This window comes from Euleptes europaea, chromosome 3, assembly GCF_029931775.1.
Source record: "Euleptes europaea isolate rEulEur1 chromosome 3, rEulEur1.hap1, whole genome shotgun sequence".
Taxonomy (NCBI): Eukaryota; Metazoa; Chordata; class Lepidosauria; order Squamata; family Sphaerodactylidae; genus Euleptes; species Euleptes europaea.
In genome coordinates, this window is record NC_079314.1 from 76,684,750 (window position 1) to 76,706,355 (window position 21,606).

The 21,606-nt window shown below is 41.6% G+C and overlaps 1 protein-coding gene across 1 annotated transcript in view; it reads right to left on the reverse strand.

Annotated features, from left to right (window-relative positions):
- PAWR (pro-apoptotic WT1 regulator) overlaps positions 1-20,858 on the reverse strand; it is an 87,640-nt gene extending 66,782 nt beyond the window's left edge. Inside the window, exon 1 of the mRNA XM_056847031.1 lies at positions 20,424-20,858. Coding sequence (XP_056703009.1) covers positions 20,424-20,858 — 435 coding nt within the window. The remainder of the gene's footprint in view (positions 1-20,423) is intronic.
- Between the last annotated feature and the right edge of the window lie 748 nt (positions 20,859-21,606).

The following is a 21,606-nucleotide window of genomic DNA, read 5'->3' on the forward strand; positions in this document are numbered from 1 at the left end:
ATTAGTGCCAACCAAAGAAGTTAGAAGTACAAGCTGTGATCCAGGAGGTTCGCAATATGAATATCATCTCAGCCACAAACTGATTGATGGCCTTAAGGCAAGCCATTCTTTCTCAGGTTGAGGAGGAAATAATATTCCCTTATATTGTCGAAGGCTTTCACGGTCAGAGTTCATTGGTTCTTGTAGGTTATCCGGGCTGTGTAACCGTGGTCTTGGAATTTTCTTTCCTGACGTTTCGCCAGCAACTGTGGCAGGCATCTTCAGAGTAGTAACACTGAAGGACAGTGTCTCTCAGTGTCAAGGGTGTAGAAAGAGTAATATATAGTCAGAAAGGGGTTGGGTTTGAGCTGAGTATTGTCCTGCAAAAGTATTGTCCTGTAAGTATCAAGATAATGTGCTAATGGTATGTACATACCATACCCTCATTAGCACATTATCTTGATACTTACAGGACAATACTTTTGCAGGACAATACTCAGCTCAAACCCAACCCCTTTCTGACTATATATTACTCTTCCTACACCCTTGACACTGAGAGACACTGTCCTTCAGTGTTACTACTCTGAAGATGCCTGCCACAGTTGCTGGCGAAACGTCAGGAAAGAAAATTCCAAGACCACGGTTACACAGCCCGGATAACCTACAAGAACCAATATTCCCTTATCTTACAGAGTTGTTTTCACTTTATTCAGGTTTAACACCCCATGAGCCATACACCAAGAAAAACATTTAAGAATTAAAAACAACAGCAAAGAAGAATCTAGCTACATCAGGAGTGACTCAATATTCTGAAAACATTTCGCAATAAATTTCTCCCTGGCAACAGTTTGTTTGGAACAATATAAGAAAACATGCACTAACAAATCAAGCATTGATCAGGAACAATCACAAAAACATTGTTCTGAAGGAATCCCAGCAAAACACCCCTTTATCTGTGCTGTGGGTAGTGCATTACAGAATGCAAGCATATATGGTTGTCTTAATTTAAGAATCATCAGCGTACAAAGACAGGATAGGTATTCAAATTCTGCTAAGTATTTGATTCCCAGATGGAGTGGGGAACATTTCCATCTGGCATCTTGAAGTAATAGGTTCCAGTCTTGTTTTTAAAGCTTCTTAATAATTAACACTCTTTCCTCCTCCACCAAAGAGGTCAAAGACCTCAAAGGAGCCAGTTGTGCAATTTTGAAATCTATGGTTTTATTTCACCAGGACCAGCAGTGCTCTCAAGCAGCCAATTGAGTAAGAGTTGGAAGGGTCTCAGTATTAAGCAGCCTATATTTAAAATTGATTGTGGCTTTCCAAATCAATGTAGAAATTTTTGGAAGACCCAGTTCCAAGCACACAAGATGCTATACACAGAGGTACGGTAAGAATTTCAGGGGGGGGGGAGAAATCTGAAGCTTGACAAGTAATTCTACTGGACCTGAAGACCAGATTTGAATGCCATATAGCATGCAAGGTAAAACTAGTGCCCTATATGCACTTAACAATGCTGGTATAAACTGAAAGCCTTGGATTAAAAAAATTCTTAAATGCTAACAATGACAGCTCAATTTTATGTTTAACATACTGAAAATGCTTACACCAAGACAGAGTTGTTTTAAAGATTCCTGAAATTGAACACTCTCAACTGCTGTATAAATTGTAAGCACTATGAAATGCGCATTTTGGAATATGTTAAAAATGCTCAATGGCCACATTTATTATTAATACATTCTGATTCACTAACAGTGCATTCTGGGGGGGGGGGGTGTTAGACTCTTTTGGAGGCAGCGTGACCCCTATGCCGGCCTCTGTGCCTCTTGCCTCCTGCGTTGTGCAAACTGGCCGTGACCCTTACACCGGCCTCTGTGCCGCTTGTGCCATGCAAACAAAGCTAATACTCTCTCCCCGCCCAAGCTCATTCAAATTTTAGCCTCAATAGTTAAAATTTATAAATCTATCTACAATAGCCGGAAGATCAGCAGCCCAGTGTATAAATCAAGTTGAGTTTGAATTTTTGAATCAATATCAATTAAGATTCAGAATTAGGCTTTGATGCCATGTTGCCTTTGAAATGCTAGAATGTGTGGATGGGCACCATCTATATGAATTCAGAGAAAGGGAGGCAGCTCCCGTCTACTAGCAATCAAAACAGTCCCAGCATAGCAGTAGGAGAAGTTATAAGGACAGTCGTACCATTAACTTGCCTTAACAGGTAAACCACTGACATTCCCATTCCATGGAATGGGATAAGCCTATATATCCCCCAAATAATAAAAAGGCCTAGCTGCCTTAGCCAAAGTCTTGGTAAGCTGCAGTACTGCAGTCAAAAGTTCTGCTCAAGACTTGAGTTTGATCCCGACGGAAGCTGGTTTCAGGTAGCCGACTCAAGGTTGACTCAGCCTTCCATCCTTCTGAGGTCGGTAAAATGAGGATCCAGCTTGCTGGGGGTAAACGGAAGACGACTGGGGAAGGCACTGGCAAACCACTCTGTAAACATAGTCTGCCTAGTAAACATCGGGATGTGATTTCACCCCATGGGTCAGGAATGACCCAGTGCTTGCACAGGGGACTACCTTTACCTTTAAGATGTCAATATGTAAAAACTGCTGTTGGAGAATGAAAGTAAAAGAAGACTTGAGACTCTTACAAATGCGTGTATACTCAACTTTCAGCACAATCCTCTACCACTGGCTGTGGACAACTTTAAAGCTGTAATCAGACTTACAGCAATGTTTAATAAGATACACTTGTAAATCCTAAATGTTCATTGTTGCATCTAACTTCTTACAAAGCAATAGAATCTGCTTCCATAATTCTTGGTTAAACATGCACAAAGTAACTCCTCAGTTTATCAGAGAAAAGTTTGCTCTGCTCTGAATGAATTAATCAAATCACCTAAATTTACATTTTAAACAGAGACAGTTCCTGCCTGGCAAATTTCAATTCTATTTGTTTACTCAAATGTGGGATTTGCTCTTGACTAACTTTGTGCCATTTAATAACAATCCACGTACTTGTCCTAAATGCTTATCTTCCTTCTTGTCCTTTTATTTTGCATCTTTGTCATTCCCCACTACCACCCTAACTAATAAGAAATAAAACCACGTAGGGAAAAGAAGGGAATCCATACACAGCTAAGTGGTCACCTCCTCCAGCAGGGGAAGAGGATTGGAGATGAAACACAAAAGACAGTATGGGCATATGTAGAGCCTAAACTGAAAATTGACATAATTTTTAAAAAACTGTAGAATATCTTTAATGTTTAGCCGCCATCAAGGAGCTTTAGCTTCTAAAATTCTATGGTGTTTGGTGCACCAGCAAAGTTATGACAGGTAATTCTTCTCTCAAACAGAAGATACTTGATCTCACATTGTGTATTTTTAAGAAAGTGGACTGAATTATAACTCCAGTAGCAATGCCAACAAGGGGTATGCACCAATCCCCCCCCAGTATTTTTTGGGTTCAGGTTTAACACACACTAACATTTTTGAAAAAACTGAAAAAAGCCAAATCCCCATACTAGTATGGGGGAAGGTGGCCTTCCCGAAAATTTTCAGGTCTGTTAAACCAAACCCGAAAAATTCCATGCTGCCTTCAAACTCCACACGAGTCTCGTAGGTGGGACGCAACGCACAACTGAATGCTGGGCTTGGCCAAGCCCAGCATTCAGTTCTGTGCCACCTGCCACCTCTGAGACCCACATGGAGTTCCGCACCAGCCTGTCTGGCCAGTAAGTGAGGGGGAGAAGGGATTGTATCCCACATTTCTTTTAACGGTAGTGAAGCCAAATTGGCCTGAAAATGTCAAAAAAAAAATAAAAATAAAAAAAATCACCATTACGCATTTTAGAAGTTCTCAAGTTCCAAAACTGAATTTTAGAGCCAGGGTGGTGCAGGGTTAGGGTTTCAGACTAGAATTTGGGAAACTAATTCTGCCATGAGCCCCGTGGCGCAGAGTGTTAAGCTGCAGCACTGCAGTCAAAAGCTCTGCTCACGACCTGAGTTCGATCCCAAAGGAAGTTGGTTTCAGGTAGCCGGCTCAAGGTTGACTCAGCCTTCCATCCTTCCGAGGTCGGTGAAATGAGTACCCAGCTTGCTGGGGGTAAAGGGAAGATGACTGGGGAAGACACTGGCAAACCACCCCGCAAACAAAGTCTGCCTTGGAAACGTCGGGATGTGACGTCACCCCATGGGTCAGGAATGACCCGGTGCTTGCACAGGGGACCTTTACCTTTTTAATTCTGCCATGGAAGCTTGTTAGGTAACCTTGGGACAGTCACACGCTCTCAGCCTCAACCTACCCCAAAGGATTGTTGGGAGGATAAAATGGAGAAGGGAAGAATGTTGTATGCCATTTTGTGTCCCCATTGCGGGGAGTAAATAAAATATAAAATTCTGGGCAAGGAACAGGTTGGGTTTTGTGCTCAGATCCCTGTGTTACCCTAGCCCATCTGGCCGAGAAATATGGTGGTCCCAGGGGGAAGAAACTCTTTGCAGCTTTCCTGGACTTGAAAGGTGCTTTCAACTCTGTTCCAAGAAAACGTCTGTGGGAGAAACTGGATAAGACCTCAATTGATAAGAGACTGCTTTTTCTTATCCAGAAGTTGCATTTCTCGACCAGCTGCCAAGTTTGATACAGCCCTCAAGGTGAAGTAACAAGAGGGATCACTACAAATCGAGGTGTGAAACAGGGATGTGTATTGGCCCCCTTTTTTCAACCTTTTTATAAACAATCTTGTGCTAATTTTAAGAACAGTAGATAATTTCCCAAATTGGGTCCTTCTTCCATCCCCTAATTCCTTATTTCACTTGGAATCACATGATGTCTTCAGAGAATGTAGGCTTGCCCAGCTTAATAGTCTTCCATCAGCCATTTTATATGGTAGATATAAGAAAACTCCTTTCTGCAATAGGTGTTGTCCATGTACAGTTGGGGTACTTGAACACTTAATTCATGTGTTATTGCACTGTAAGTTTTACTTGAGGCTGAGGGATGTTTTTATCAGACCTCTGTTGTCTAGTGCTCAGAGCTTCTCTGACAAGCAGTTGGTGGAGTATCTTTTATTGGATTGAAATTCTTTTATTACTTAACAAGTAGCCAGATACCTGCTAGGTGCATTAAGGATACGTGCACCTCAAAGAGCTTCTCCAAGAAAAAGTTCATATTTATATGAGAACTGATACTAAATTTAGAAGGTTAGATTGTTGATGCTTTGTAATGGTTAACACTAAAAGTGGTTATACTTGGCAGCTGCAGGTCTGCAGTTTAAATGAATCTTAATATGCTACCATAGCATTGCCTTTGAATACTGGGTACAGTTGGGAGAGCCATTCTTGTGGGAAGAAAACAAACCTGTAAAATACCTTACAATATTTTTAACAGCATTTATGTAGATAAGACTCAAGATTGATAGGGTTTATTAATATCAGGTTCAGAAAGGTTTACAACAGTAAACACCTTTTTAAAAAAAATTAAGCCAATGAGAAAAACCTTCTCCACCATTGCTCAATGACATCTTGAATTCTAAATTTAGTTGTTTTGTCTTATGCTATCATATTGCATGATGGGAAAACTCTTAACATATATTTCATACAGTACAATGTTTGAGAAAGAAAAGCCATATCATCAGCATGGTACCTGATGATCCAAAAATCTTCAGGTGACATTCTGGACCTCCATTATAGTGGTCACTATAATCATTCATACAATAAAACCTACTGGGGGATATGAAATATGCCTATATTTCATCTGCACATTTCAATTTAACATAAAAGATGTTATGATTGACTAATTCTTCAACTGTTAACAAATATGTTAAAGCTAGGAAATAAAACAGTGTTCCACAAAGTTGAACACACTGGCCATAAAACATCATTAAACTGAGTCTGTGTAAAAAGTCACCAGACTAAGTAATTTGCTTTTTGCATTCTTTACAAGTGACTACAGCTAGAGTATGCTTTTGTTTAAATAAACAGTCCTAACTGAAATAATAAGTTCTAAGTAGTCCTTTAAAGCACTATTTAGCTTCATGCTTGAAAGATAAATATGTCTAAAAAGAAAGGCACTTCACTGCTACAATCTGAATTTCGAGTTTACTTTAAAATACAGGTTTTAGCAAACTGCTATTTAAATAAATCATGCTAGAGAAAAAGTAATGGTCAACTTGGGGGGGGAATTCTTTGTCTTGGTTATAAATCATTCTGTTCTCTTTCCAAACTCTGTGAGTTTGTGTAAAAAATGCTTCTGCATTAGAAGCAGCATCATTTTCCAACTTTAAAAGGGAAAGAAAAGAGGACTTGTCTTCGCTTTAATATCTCTATGAGAAAAAGGCAGAACAGTAAGATGCAGAACGATGCACCAAACCAACCAAACAGGAAATGACATAAATGCACCAGACGTTCATTTCGACCCTAGGCAAACCAAGAATCCAACTGATGTTATTCAGTTTTGCTTCCTCTAACCTTGGGATGTTTCACATGTCGTCGTCGTCCCCACACCGTGCATTTTTATTACAGCTGTGGAGTCAGTTAATTTTCTTCCTCAGGTGGGTTAAATAATGTGGATTTTCAAGGGAGGATGCTGTCATCATTGGTGTTATCATTGTTGGCATCAGAGCACCCCCTTATTTGTTTTTTTAAATAGCAATGTAACCCTGTAGTGTTGCAATGATAGTTTAAGCAGGTTCTCTGAAATCCCAGTTTCATTTTTGTTAAGTCTCTATCCTCTGCCCTTGCAGAGATATGCCTTTTCTCTTATATCTCCACAAATGAAAGGGCTAAAGACAAACAGTGCAATCCTCAGGAGAATCACTCCAGTCTAATCCTAATCCTTAATTTCTGATGTTCCTGGGGTTTTTTTTGCACTTTCTAACAATAAAACTCTTTTTAAAAAATTTAAAAAAGAAAGAAAGAAAGAAAGAAAGAAAGAAAGAAAGAAAGAAAGAAAGAAAGAAAGAAAGAAAGAAAGAAAGAAAGAAAGAAAGAAAGAAAGAAAGAAAGAAAGAAAATACTGGGGGGGGCAAAAAAATGATGTGCGAATTAAAGGCACAAAAATGCACACAGAAATCTGGATAAACTGAAGCAGTATGGGGCCAAAACTGATGAAAAGCCCCATGTTGAAAAGCCCCTTGAGATAGAAAAAAAATGCTACAATAATGCAAATAAAGACTGCTCTAACAACCCACCAAGTCAAAATCAGAGTGAGGATTATTCATGTTGCAATGATGGGAGGAGACAAACTCTCTTCATCCTTGCATACAACTTCCCATAGCTTCTTCATTCTTCTGCCGAGCACTTCTCCCCCAGCTGAGAATACTTCCCTTATGCCACTCTGCATGCACATACAATAAAAATGTAACATAGAGTACTGGTGCTTAAGTGGAAGGAAAGGGAGTTTGGGCAGGTGCCTGATCTGAGGTAAGTTGCTGAAGTGTGTGTGTGTGTTGTTTCTCTTAAGCACTTTTAAAACTAAGCTCTTGCCTACTATTTCATATTTAATTGGGTCTGTCTTCATCACATGGGCTTTGAGTACGAAAACACGTAAGACTCCTTTTTGTGGCTTCCATCTCACTACAACCCCCCCCCCCCTTTCTGGACCAATACAAAAAAATTTTTTTTAAATTTCTATTCTGAGTCACTAGTTCTCTTAAACTGCAAAAGATAAACATAGGTATGTTTTGTGCTGTGTAATTACTGATTTTAGCTTTAACATTAATGAATAATATTTACAGTATTAAGAAAACAGGATTATTTGCAGCACAGTCTTATGCCGTTACTCTCGTCTAAGCACACTGAAATAAGCAGATTTGGGCTGTATGAGATTGCATCATTACAGGGCGATGCTATGAAAAGTTTACTCAACAGTAAGCCTTATTTTATTCAGTGGAGCTTATTCCTAGGTCGAATTGATGCCTCAGTCCCCTGTATTTTCTGAGATAGCTGTAATTACTGTATATGTCTATTTGGGTCACATGAGGATGATGAGATCTTCCATATTTATTTAGTTTTTAATCAATACAGAAGGGAAGAAAGCATGTAATTTACAACTGATAATGACCCTCTGGTACCTCAACTCTTAAACACAATGGAAGGCCTAACAGCTCAATACAAATGATTTAACTATACAGCTTGCTTAGGAAAATGGTTAACTTTTAATCCACTACTGACCACTAAGAATACATCATCTTGAACTATCCCCTAAGTAACAAGAAAAAAATTAGAACATAAAAACAGCACTCCAGAAAAAGCAAATACAGCTATACATCTGGGGACTCACAACAAAATCTTATCGGTTTTCCAGGAGATGCTTCAAATTACCTTTGCAACCATCCTCAGGCAAGCTAAAAACAAGTGTCATGAAATCTAGCCCCGCCTCCAGTGAGATAAGGTTTGAGGCTTTATTAAAAAAAAAAAACTTAAACTTTTTCTTTCATTTTCATTTTTTCTGCAAACCTGGGGATTGTCCCAGATCTATAGAAAGATGCTTTGTCTGTTCATAGGCCTAATCTGCTGATTTAATTATCCACATCTAGGGTCATGTTGAGTATTAGATATAATTATTTACAATATATACAAATAATATGCAGATATCAGGCACACATTAAATCAGAAATCCCTCCAAAATGCAAATGACTGCCATCACCTGTTTCAGAGCCTGCAAGGCTCAATGTTCACTCTTGTGTAGCTGTTACTGAAGAGCAGAAAGAGGCACAGGTGTGCGTGGTCCTAGTACCTCACTGCTGGAGGAAGGTTACTTCTGTTTCTCCCTCAGAGGACACTGCAGCATCTGATGGAGCAGGTGAGGAAACCGCTAAGGCCATTGCCATTGAAGAGAAGAAGGCTTGGACAAATAGAAAGTGAAAGGAGTAGAACAGAAGCAGCCTCTTTCTCTCAAGAGCAGAGAAGAAGAGTAGACAGATCTAGTTAGTCAAAGCACACAAAGGAAAAAACACCATAAGAGCTCAAATGAAGAAGTGTGGAGTTCTTTCCTTGCCCTTCTCTTAGAAGGAGGCAGGAAACAGAACTGAGGATGGTTGCTACTTCCTACCCACTGAAGACAGAAGGAACAACATATTTCCTGCCTCCAGGGTTTGTGGGTAGGAAACTACCCAATTGTCAAGGTGTCCTTCTCTCTTTAAGTGAATAGGTGTGTTCAAGTCCTGCTTGAACGTGTGTGTACAACGTTTCTGGGTATCATAGATTACTTCCAATTCAAACAGTTGTCACAGAGCTGCCTAGAGGGGTAGTGACCTTGGACTTCGTTTTCAGTGGAGCTTGAGATCTGTTGTCAGATGCAGAGGCTGTTGATCTGGGCAGCCAACAATACGGCACGTGAAATTTGGTGTGGTATTAGAGGGAGAGAGCTGTCATGAACAGCTTGATAAAGATGTCAGTTCAGTGTGTGCAGCAGTAAAAAGCCAACCTCTGCACTAGGGATTGTATCCAGTCAGCTTTTTCACTCTCATCCAATCTTTATTATAGATCCCATTCCACATGTCTCATGACTTGCAATGTAAACTGTTGGGGTGGTCAAATTGATCTATTTTCCCCCCAGTAGAAACGTTGGTTGGATCCAACCCTAGGCAAGGGATTGAAAATGTCTGATAACTTAATGCCCTTCTATAGATCTATACTGCATCCTCATTTGGGTTAATAAGTATATAGTTCTTGCTGCTGCACCTCAAAAAAAGATGCAGAAGAACTGTTAAAAGTCAGAAAAAAGAAACCAAGATGACAATGTAGTTAGAACACCTATCCTATGAGCAAAGGTTGCAAAGTCTTGAGCTTACCCATTAAGGAAAAAAAACTAAGAGACATAGCAAAGCTTTATAAAAATGATACATGAAATTGATAAAGTGGATAAAACAAACTTTTTTCTTTCTTTCACCCCTATTACTAGAACTTGGGGTACTCAGTGAAGTTGATGGATTCACAATGTACTAAAGAATTACTTGTTCAATTATTAAAATTAAATTATGTAATTCAATGCCAGTGGATATAGTAATGGCCACTAGCATAGATCACTTTAAAAGAGGATTATACATAACTGATGGAGGATAACCATGATGACTAAAGATTAAGAGCTAGTCAAGGAATACCAAGTTACGTCAAATGAGTTCGAAGTTTTCAGGATCAGGTGAATTGCATCCTAGAGCATTAAAGGAAATCCTTAGGTACTCTCAAAATCTCCATCATATACAAGAAATCTTGGAGGATGAGTGAAGTGTCACAAAAACTGAAGATGAGCAAATGTTGTCCCAGTTTTCAAAAGGGGGAAGAAAAGAGCATGTGGCAAACTGCTGGCCTGACTAGCTTATAAATCTGTCAAGCTGTAAGCAATTTGAAAACAATCTAGTGATTAGTAGGAACCAGAATTGAATTGTCATGAAAAAAGTTCTGTCAGATTAATCATCCCTTTTGTTTGATCAGGTGACTAATTTAGTAGATTGTGGGAATGTTACAGCTGCACCTGTGAGGGAGTGGTATAAGCAGCTCAAAAACTAAACTGGCTTATTTGCAAGTATCCATTATCCATTCTAAAATGAGGCAGTTGTTGTTCATCCGGTTTCAGGATAAGATTGCAAAACTGTGCACAATGTTATGGAAACTCCTGCAGAAATTACCACCAGTTTCATAAACTACAAATGCACCAGCCAAAAGAGTTCCAAGTAGCCCAAATGGAAAATCAACTTCATTTCTGCTTTTCCTATATAGGGAACAGGTCAAGTATACATAGCTTAGGGATGTGTTGCACAGTCTGGGGACAGCATTTCAACTGGCTTTTCCATGTCATTCACTCTGAGCACCTCAATAGGAAGGGTGAAAGCTGCTGCATGCCAGGCTGAAATGTGTATGCCGTGATAATAAATCAAATTGCAGCCTATTTAATCATCCTTACTGGTGTTTGCCTCTTATTTACTTCTACTGCACTGGAAAGCTGTGCCATTAATTGCAGCGAAAGTCTAAACCCTTCAATACTAATGGAAATTACATGTTACCTGTAATGCCTAAATAGGTCTTCAGGTATTGAGGATGTGCACCTTTATATGGCAAGTGCTTCACAGAGGTTCCTGGCTTGCTTCGATTGAAAAGAGAATACTGGACAAAATGGTCCAGCAAGAAAATTCTTATGTTCTTAAGAGGCTCTGCAAGGTTAATTATGCCTCAAATTGAGCTCTCAAAAGGGCTTATGTGTGCCATTCCCTAATAAAGTATTTTGATGTGATTTCTTCAGTTTGATACATCCTTCAAATTTAAAAAGGGAAGAAGGGTTTTGGTTATTTCTCCTCAAATCTATGCCTTTTTCTCCTGTGCATTTACTTTTACAATCAGAGCTTAGTTACATTCTCAGAAATCTTAAAGAGAAACATGAACTAGATGTTAAAATTATATTAAGGGAGATTTTGGGAAAGGGAAATATCCAAGACTGCCATTCCTATATCAGAACAATATAAGACACTGGCTTAATGTGACAATCAGAAACAGGAGGAGAACAAGTAAAGAAAATATAAGTGAAGGAGCTTATGACAAAGATAAGGCAGTCTATTAAGTGATCCCCTGGGTTCTTCCAAGAATGCTTCTAGACCCAGAATGCGTACTTCAGAAACCACTTCCATGCACAGTCCCAGGCTTTCCAGTCACAATAAGGTTTAATGTCATTGCCACCGCACATATTCATGCAAAGGCAAGAGATGCTAAGTAAAACAAACTGATTTAAATTGGACTGTCTTGTACTCTCACCCCTCCATTTCACCATGCTGTTATACTCAGTGATTCCAGAACTGCAACTACAGAAAGGAATGCAATACTGGGCGTAGATGTCAATACCCTGAGATTCCCAGCCTTCATTTATTTAATAAAATTACACCGACCTTAAGTTTTGACAGCACATTTGGAAATATGTGGGCAACAGCTATTGGGCTTTCTGATGAGAGAGATGGCAGTGTATGATTTCCAGCTTTCTTGGGCTCTGTTCTTTCCCATCCATAGCACAATCCATTTTGAAACATTTAAACATATGCAGAGTTATCTAATTAGCATATTCTGTAGGGTCCATTGTTTTTGACACAGAACTTTAAGGGAAATGGTGGTGCAGAATATCCATAGCCCTGGTTATAGCTAAGAAAGTGGAACATTTACATCCCTGATTCAAAAATTGGCACTGTGCAATGGCAATTTCTCACAGAATTAAAATTTCCTGTAATGTCACTTCATAATTGATAGCACTCTGAACATGGACTTCATCTACAGCCATGCATGTCTCAGACATACATCATGTATAACTGCACCATAGCAGTTCGATGTCAGAAGATGAACAAGGTTCAAAACCCTACGCTGCTATGAAGTTCACTGGCTGATCTTGGGCTAATCATTGTCTCACACCCACAAGAAAATAACATGAGATAGACCTGCTTGGAGGAACAGAAGAATTAAAATCTCATTAATAGTAGCAATAGTAAGTGCATTCATCCTTAAAGGGGTTTAAGCACCTGATATACAGAAACCACGGTGAGAAGTACAGTCAAATTAAAAGGGCAAAAGAAGGTGATTTTATGAACAACAGCTTGTCAGATTATATCATGATCATGTTTTGTATGGAACAGAGGTGCAACCAAGATAAGCTAAATATTCACCTATAAAACAACCCATAATTCTAGCTGACTGGGAAAACTAAAACTCATCTCTATTTAACTTTTAAATTACTTTATGAGTTTAATTATTCATTGTAAACAGAGCTTGTATTCTGTAAGCACAGCATACAAGCCACAAGAAATCCTTCTTCCTATAGTATAAGAACTTTATCATATTTAGACATTTATACCCCACTTTTCTCTCCAATGGAACCCTAAAGCAGCTTATAACATCACCTTCTAACCACAACTCTGAGACGTTGGCTAGACTGAAAGAGTGTGACAGGACCAGACAGGCCCAAAAGTCACCAAGATAGCTTCACGGCAAAGTGGGGATTCAAAACCTGGTCCATTTTAGGCATGTTCCTAGTCACTTGTGAAAATCTGCCCTCCCCTAATCTGAGGCTGATCTACATTTCCTACAGTCTAGCATTTCACAGGATAAATCTTGAACTCTACTATGTTGGAGGGACAGACATTTTTTCTTGTCGTTTAAAAATCTGTGTTTTCTGCATACAATACAATTCGGTATCATTGTTCTAACTTGGAAGACTGACAGAACCACTAATAGGGTTTACTGTTGCAATTTCAGCTGACATCTGAAGAGGTGGTCCTTCAGATACCTGAATCCCAGGCCATGAGAAGGTATAAAGGTTAAATCAGCACCCTGAATTAAACCTTAAGACAAATGAACAACCACCATAGCTAATGCATATATGCTGTACGCAGACATGCCAACCAATATGAGACAAAATATGGATGGCAGAGTTGGGCTGTAGATAAAACCAGCAATGTGGGTTTTCAGGAAAATTTTAATTGAGAACTAATTTTTTTAAACATTATTTAAATAATATTACAAAAAGAAGGCAAACGGACCATGTACAAGTACAGGGTTTGACCATGCTTCGTTTCTCCCATTGGGCCTAGCATGATAGATTTGCAGCATAACAGCACAGACAACTATAAACAGGCTATATTTGCATATATTGGGTGGAATTTTTTTCTCCTAATATCACTAGCTGAAACTTCTGAGACACCTTCAGTGTACTGCCACACAGAACACATTGCAGTAGTCTAATCTAGAAGTTATAGATCAGTTAGGTTAGAACAGCTCGCAAACGGTGACAGCCTACACACTAGTTGTAAATTAAAGAAGGCATTAACAATTTGTCCAAATTGCTTTAGAAATCCAGGGTCTAAAATTACCCCTAGGCTCTTAGCTAATTTGCAGGGACCATTTCCCTTCCCCACATCATTAATTTTATAAACACGTCTACATTGAACAGTTTTTTAGTGACCTTTCCCATTATAATGCCAAAATCTTCTCCATGAGTAGTTACAGTCAATTCAAACCATAAAATAAAGTGCAATTAGGTACACCCAAGGCATTTAAATCTCAGCAATTCCAGTATAGTTACATTTGCCTTACTTTCTGTCTACTGCTTTTAGGTTCAGACTAAACCAATGAAATCCGCTGCTAATTCATAAGCTTATCTTTCCTTAGGTCTTTTCACCAGTGGGTTTTGATAAACCTGAACACCATTTCAATTTATCAAGCAACATCTTATGTCTTGCTGGAGAAGGGAAGTTGTTACAAAGAGAGGCATTTCTCCCTTTTTATTGCTAATATAAGTGCATAGGCTAATGGACATAGACTTCATACATCTGAAGAAGTAAACTGTGGTTCATGAAAACTTATGCTGAAATATTTCTCTCTAAAGTTGCCAGTGGACTCCTATTTTATTTTGCTGCTGCAGACTAATATGGCTGTTATCTATCTTTACCTTGGAAGAATGAAACTTTGCTAACTTTGCTAAGCTGCTCCTAAAAAAACTGAATATAGTTCAATATTATTTAATTGCAATAAATGAGAAGTAGTGTAAACTTTGCAATCATGTGCCCATGTTCTTTAACAAGCTGGATAATAAAAAGTATTTAAAGAATAATTAGTAAAGGTAATCTGAGAGCAAATGTATTTTTTTTAATATAAAAAGCACGTAGGAAGCCCAATTCCTTCCCCAGAAAGCCCAAATTTTTCCCCAGTAAAGTGCCTATCAGTGCAAACCAAACTTCACTCCTGGGAGCAAGTCCCATTGAACAGACCTGAGTAGACCTACTCAGGGTGTGCATTTGGATATGCTGAACCAAAAAAGAGAGGGGAAAAACAATTTCAGCTTTTTTCAGCTTGGGGGGGGGAGAAGGCACCATTTCAATAGAGCTAAAAAGGCAAATCTGGGGGGGGGAATTGGAAAAAAATTCAGGTCCATTTTACCCTAAGTGAATCCTTGTGGGGCTCTGGGAAGGCTGTGTTTTGAGGGAGAAGCACCAAATTTTCAGAGTGGCTTCAGGTGACTCTTTTAGAAGAACCACCAATTTTGGTAAAGATTGTATCAGGGGGTCCAATTTTATGGGGCCTCAAAGAGAATGCCCCCATCTATTCTCCATTTTTCCAGTGGAGGAAAAAAACAGGACCCCCTGTCCCAAACGTGGGAGTTCTTGTAAGGTGAGTTACCAGCAGCTACGCTGCAAATTTGGCGCCTGCATCTCAACACCCCCCTCCCCAAGATTTCCCAATAGTTTTCTTATGCTGGGAAAATTTTCTCTCTGTGATTCCCAGTTCTGACTGGGAAAGCTCAATGTTATGTCTTTGAGGGGATCTGGGGGGCTGTTTTTCAAGATAGAGGTATCAAATTTGCAGTATAGCTGCTGGTGACTCTGCTTACACAAATCCCCTAGTTTGGTGAAGATTGGGTCAGGGGATCAATTTTATGGGCCTGCACTTTTTCTTCCTTTGGGGGCCCATAAAATTGGACCCCCTGATTTCATCAAACTAAAGGATTTGTGTAAGGAGATTTACCAGCAGCTATGCTGCAAATTTGGGGCTTCTATCTTCAAAAACAGCCCTCGGAGCCCCTCAAAGATCCCTCATTGACATAACATTGAGCTATGTCAGAGCTGAGAATCGCGGAGAGAATTTTCCCAGCATAAGCAAACTATTCATAAATCTTTGCAGTTTTTTGAGGTCAAGGCACCAAATTTGCAGTGTAGCTGCTAGTGACTCTCCTTACAAGAACCCCCAAGTTTGGTGATGATTGGGTCAAGGAGTCCAATTTTATGGAGCCCCATTTTTCTGTATTGGAAACAATGAAGAATGGATGGGGCACCCTCTTTTGGGGTCCATAAAATTGGACCCCTTGATACAATCTTTACCAAGCTTGGGGTTCTTCTAAGAAGAGTCATCTGAAGCTACGCTGAAATTTTGGTGGCTCTGCCTTAAAAAACTGGGACCCCCCCAGAGCCCCACAAAGATTTCCTATAGGGTTTAATAGACCCCCCAAAAATGGATATCTATAAAAAACAACCATATCGGTATGGGGATGTGGCTTTTTTCAGATTTTCCAGAAAAAAATTGGGTCTATTAAACTTGAATCTGAAAAATATCAAAAAAAAAACTTGGTGCATACCCCTAGTCCTATTTAGGGTTGTTTTTACATCACTCTGCTGGGCTCTTCCAAATGTATTACTCTAAGAACCACAGATAGAATTGTGATAATGCCTAGAAGCCAGGCTACAGCTAAAGCTACCAATTTCCGACATCTTTCCTTGCCCCAAGGGCATGGGTTCCTTCCCCCCCCCTTCAATGTGAAAACCTGATGAGGTGCTAACTGCCCACTTTACTAACAGTCCAATTTGCATATGAAAGACCTTCTATCTTAAAACAGGAAGTAAAGAACCTAGAATCTTGAGGAAGGCTGCTATTAAACACTTTCCATTCCCCCACCCCCAACTGCAGTGTTCAGCCTGGTCCTTCAGATCAATAGGTAGATCTGACTATGACTAGCTAAAAGGCAAACAAGAAGATTCATTGAGGAAGTGTAAGTGGAACTGCTTTGAAACTAGAAGAGTGATTTCGATGTAAAGCAGAGAGCTCCATTTCATACTTTATAGCATGGTGAGCAGTAGCTAGGCTGTGTGGTCCACTGGTGGAGTAGGAACCAGTCTTAGATTGCAATAATCCCATCAGGCAAAATGCAGCCAAAGAATACTGGACCAAGTATGGTCCATGCAAGGCACTTCTTTAAGAGTGCACGCCCGCAGATTAATTGTGCTTTAATTAGTACAACATCCTAGGCAAGAACTCTTTGCTTTGTAATTTGGTCTTCAAAGGAAGACCATAAAAATGAAGCTATCCAACCTGAGTTTTACAATGATATGTGTGTTTATCCACTGGCCAGGTGGTTGACTGTAGTTACTCCACCACTCACAGTGCACTCATTACCAGTTCTGCTTGTACCTTTGGGGCCCCTATGGTGCTCATCCATCTCATCCTGCCCAATCCTTTTTGTGTGCTGCTGAAGGTATTACAAAAGCACCACCAGATGCTACTCACTGATGGAGGGCTAGAGTATGGAGATCATGGAATGTGATCACTAAAGGGTCACAAGTGCATCGTCCGCTGGTGAAAATGCTAATGCGACACCAGTAAACTGATCACCAAGTACCTATACATTATGGTTACATTCCAATGGTGCTGTGCAGGCATCAAGACAAAAGTGAGCCCCATAACAGCCCAAGATCACCTAACCTTTTCCCAGAGTTCTAGCATGGCACAGTTATGCTGAATTAATGCTGTCTATCATAGCATCCTCTTGCCACCCATTCCACAGACAAACCCCCCCCCCCCCCAACTGTAAAAGAAGATGCTGATTGTGACCTTCGGGCCATCTCATGGCTTACATTTCCTTCAATAGTATGTAGGATATCCCAACTCAACTGACTAACAAAATCAGTTAAATAAAAGTGGCAAGAATGCCCACTTTCTGGATTTTGTAACTGGGAATTAAGTTTTTTGTATCGATGTTCTTTTGGATCTTTACAAAGAACTGCCTTTTTACATGTAATTAGGCTGATTTTATCTGTTAGAGGAGGGTGCTCCCAAGAATCCACTTGTATTAAAATTTGAATGGCTTGCAAACTGGTACTAGGACTAAATTTTTATTAAAGGTAAAGGTCCCCTGTGCAAGCACCGGGTCACTCCTGACCCACAGGGTGACGTCACATCCCGACGTTTCCTAGGCAGACTTTGTTTACGGGGTGGTTTGCCAGTGCTTTCCCCAGTCATCTTCCCTTTACCCCCAGCAAGCTGGGTACTCATTTTACCGACCTTGGAAGGATGGAAGGCTGAGTCAACCTTGAGCCGGCTACCTGAAACCGACTTCCATCGAGATCAAACTCAGGTCGTGAGCAGAGCTTGAACTGCAGTAGTACAGCTTACCACTCTGCGCCACGGGGCTCTGATTTTTATTAGATACCTGAAAAGTCCTACCAATACAAAAATATTCTCCAAAACAGCAGGGTGCAACAGATGATGGGAACAATTGCTTAAAAAAAAACAGTGAATTAACTTAAATGTGGTAGAGCAGGATTTCTTAAATGTGGTAGAGCAGGATTTCTTAAGAAAATCCTTTGGAAACTCTGGATATTTTCATGTCAATGTGCTAAGTTACATTAAAACTGAATATAAGAAACATACATCAATGCCTAGCTTTATACCATGTGCTTTTAAATAAAAAGTTTAAAAATGTAGATTTGTATTGTTTAATAGTTCCTCAAGTTAATTTTCCTTCCTAACAGAAAATTCCTTCTAAAAATGAACTGCTAAGAACTCTGTAATTTATATTACTTTTTGACATGAAGTGATGAAATAGAAAGAGCAATTACCGGTATATTAAGTCAAGGAGCACAACTGATGTAATCTTTGCAAAAACTGCTAACACACAGCAAAAAAACAAGAACTACGGTATCCCTCTTCAAGCAAAGTAGAGAAAAGGGGGCCAATGAAGCCTACTAATTGAAGGTAAGAGAAGACTGCCTTGTTCTGCTGATTCATGATCCTGAGGTGAAAGAGAGGAAAAATACCATCCAGTGCATCTGTATTCTAGATGACTTACAACCTTCACAATGACAAAAACAGCAATTCATAGAGGATATTCTGTGAAGTACATATCAAAGAGAGGCAACTGAGATCTGTGGAACAAGTACATCCCTCACATTTTTTTAACAGGAAGGTTAAGAGTAGCCCCCTCCCACCAAAGGATCAACATAACCACTATTAGGCCTTTAGAAGTTCAGCAACAGGTTTGTTTCTTACACTGGGCTAGTCTTCCTTGCTCAAAGTGGCTAACAACCTTGTTGAAACATAAATTACAACAAACAAACAAACAAACATTTTAAGTCACAGCACTTCCTGCCATGAAACCAAAGCTGGAGATAAGCTGGAACTTCAAGCAGTTCTTGTAGAGTGGATCTCAACTGGGAGATAGGCCTAATAAAGTAGAGGCTGTACGTCAGCTATTTGGGTGCCAAGTTGTGAATAGCTTTGTAGGTAACAAACAGCACCTTGAATTGAATCCAGAAACGAATAAGCTACCAATGAAGCTGTTGTGGTACAACTGTAATATAATCTAAACAGTCTAGTGTTGTTAACAAGAGTGCCACCCCATTTAGTGCCAGTTGAAGTTTCCAGGACACCATCAAGGGCAGCCCCACATGGATTGTACTACAGTAATCTAGTTTTGAGATTAGAAAAGCATGGATCACTGTGGCTAGATCTGCTAAATCTAGAAGGGAAAGTAACATCTGACCCAAATGCAGGCGCTCCCCCCACCTGTTACTATTCCTCACCTGAGCACATTCTTACATTACAGAAAAACAGCTGTGTAATTATTATGCAGTTATGAAAAGAAGGATTAGATTACTTCAGGTGAAAACAGGACTTAATCCTCTCAGACACTTAGGAATCTGTTAGAGCATTCCTATATACAGAACAAGTCACAAATGCTTAGGCTGTAGTGGCATTTACTGTTTTGCTGAATGGGACCAAAAGAGAGAAAGAAAAAGTCCTGCACTAAATTTCTCCAAACCTTTCTCCTCTAACATTTGGAAAAAAGATAAATATGATTATCATGCTTTTAAATTCCTTTAAGACAATTTGTAAATTAATGCCAGATTTTTATGCTAGCAGAAAACCACAGAAGACAGTTGTGTTGGCTAGCAAAAATATTCTTCTCTCCCTTTCTGAAACCACTGCATTTTTTCCATTGCAAGAAATTGATTTAAGTTTAAAACAACATTACATTCACACCTGAATTGATACCTCAATTTCCTTTATTCACTATTTGGGCCATAATAACTTTTCTTAATGATTTGATGAAATCACTGACACAGAAGGCAGAAATAAAGTGGAAAATGTAAGATCAACATTCACGAGCCTTTATTTCTATATTTGAAAACATTACTGTAATAACTTTCAGAACATGCAGCACTACTGAAATGGATGGCCATCCCTCCGGAGTGCTTTGATTGTGAGATCCTGCATGGTGGTGGTGAGGGGGAGGGTTGGGGTCACTGGGGATGTGGGGGGGGATGTAGCTGTTAGTTTCCTGCATTGGGCAGGGGGTTGGACTAGATGACCCTGGTGGTCCCTTCCAACTCTACGACCCTATATCCTGTGCAATATTGAACATGCATGCTGCCATGAACAGCTCCTGACCCCTCCAAAAGGGAAGTCTACCTGGAAGGTTTCTTCTCCTCAGGAAACCACCCGTTCTGTGGCTCGCCGGCACACCTGAAGCCCCTGCCAATCTGCCGGCAAGGCCGCAGAAGCAGCAGCACATTTGAACTGCCGAAGCGACCAATGCCGGCCGCCGGCGGAGGGGGCGGAGCCACCGCCCAGCCCTTCAGGTGCAGCGGCGGCCCCAGCTCCGAAGGGGCCGGCCGGCCTCCCTCCCTCCCCCCTCGCCCTTACCTCAGCGGCCGGGATGTTGACCACCCCCGTGGAGCGCCTCTTCTCCCTCAGCTTCCTCTTCTCGATCTGCCCTTTGCCCTTGCGGGCGCTGGGGCCCCACGAGCCCTTGCCCTTGGCCGCCGCTTTCTCCGGCTCTTCCTCGGCAGGCCCCCCCGCCGAGGCCTCCGCGCTGCCCGCCGCCGGGGACGGCGACGGGGGCTCCTTGGGGCCGCACCTGGCCGCCAGGGGGACGACGCCGCCGCCGTTATTGTGGAGCTCGGCGGCGGCGGCGGGGGGGGCGGCCGTCACGACGGCGACGCCCCCCGCAGCCTTGCAGTCCCCCGCTCCCGGCGGCGCCTGCTTGGCCCGCATCTTCTCCCGCTTGGCTTTCCACTCCTCCAGGAAGTCGGTGGTGGTGTTGTTGGCGCCGCCGGCCCGGTAGCCCCCGGTGGCCATGTTCTCCCCGGCGGGCGAAGGGAGCGGCCCGGGGCTTCGCGGCCTCCAAGGGGGGGCCCCCCCCGGCCTGGCCGGCCTCAGGAGCCGGGCGGCCGCGTTCGTTTGGCGGACCGGGGGGAGAGGGGGGGGGACGCCGGACGCCCTGCGGGAGACAAAAGGGAGCGAGTGAAGCGGCATCGCCGTCTCCAGGGAGCTGCTCTTCCCACACACACACCCCGGGGTCGCCCTCCCAGCGGCCGCGCCATCTCCCCTCAACACGCAATTCGGGACGGCATCCGTTGCCACCCCGCTTCGGCGCTCCAGCCCGTTCCCACCGACATCCGCGGATTCGGGCGATTAACCCTTCCCCTCCCAAAAGCCGACTTACTATTCTTCTCCGACCCGTTCCCAAACTGCCACCACCGGGTCATGTCTGCACAGGAGGTTTTGCCTGGGATTTGCCGCTCTCTAGAGGGACCTTTTTCCCATCCGAATCCTCAAAACTCTGCAGGGGGGGGGGCTTATTGTTGAGTCCTGAGAATTTAGGGGGGGGGGAATGTGCGTCTAGAGAGCGGCGAATCCCAGGCAAAAACCTCCCATGCAGAAACCCGATTCCACTCCGACCCGTCTCTTGCGTCGCCCCCCTTTCCCCGCTCCGGCACACTCTCGCTTCTCGTCCCGCTGGACTCTTCGCGAGCTGCAGACGAGCCCCAGCCGCCTCGCCTCCCTTCCCTTCCCTTCCCAGGTTCCCGGCAGGTCGGGCCGAAGT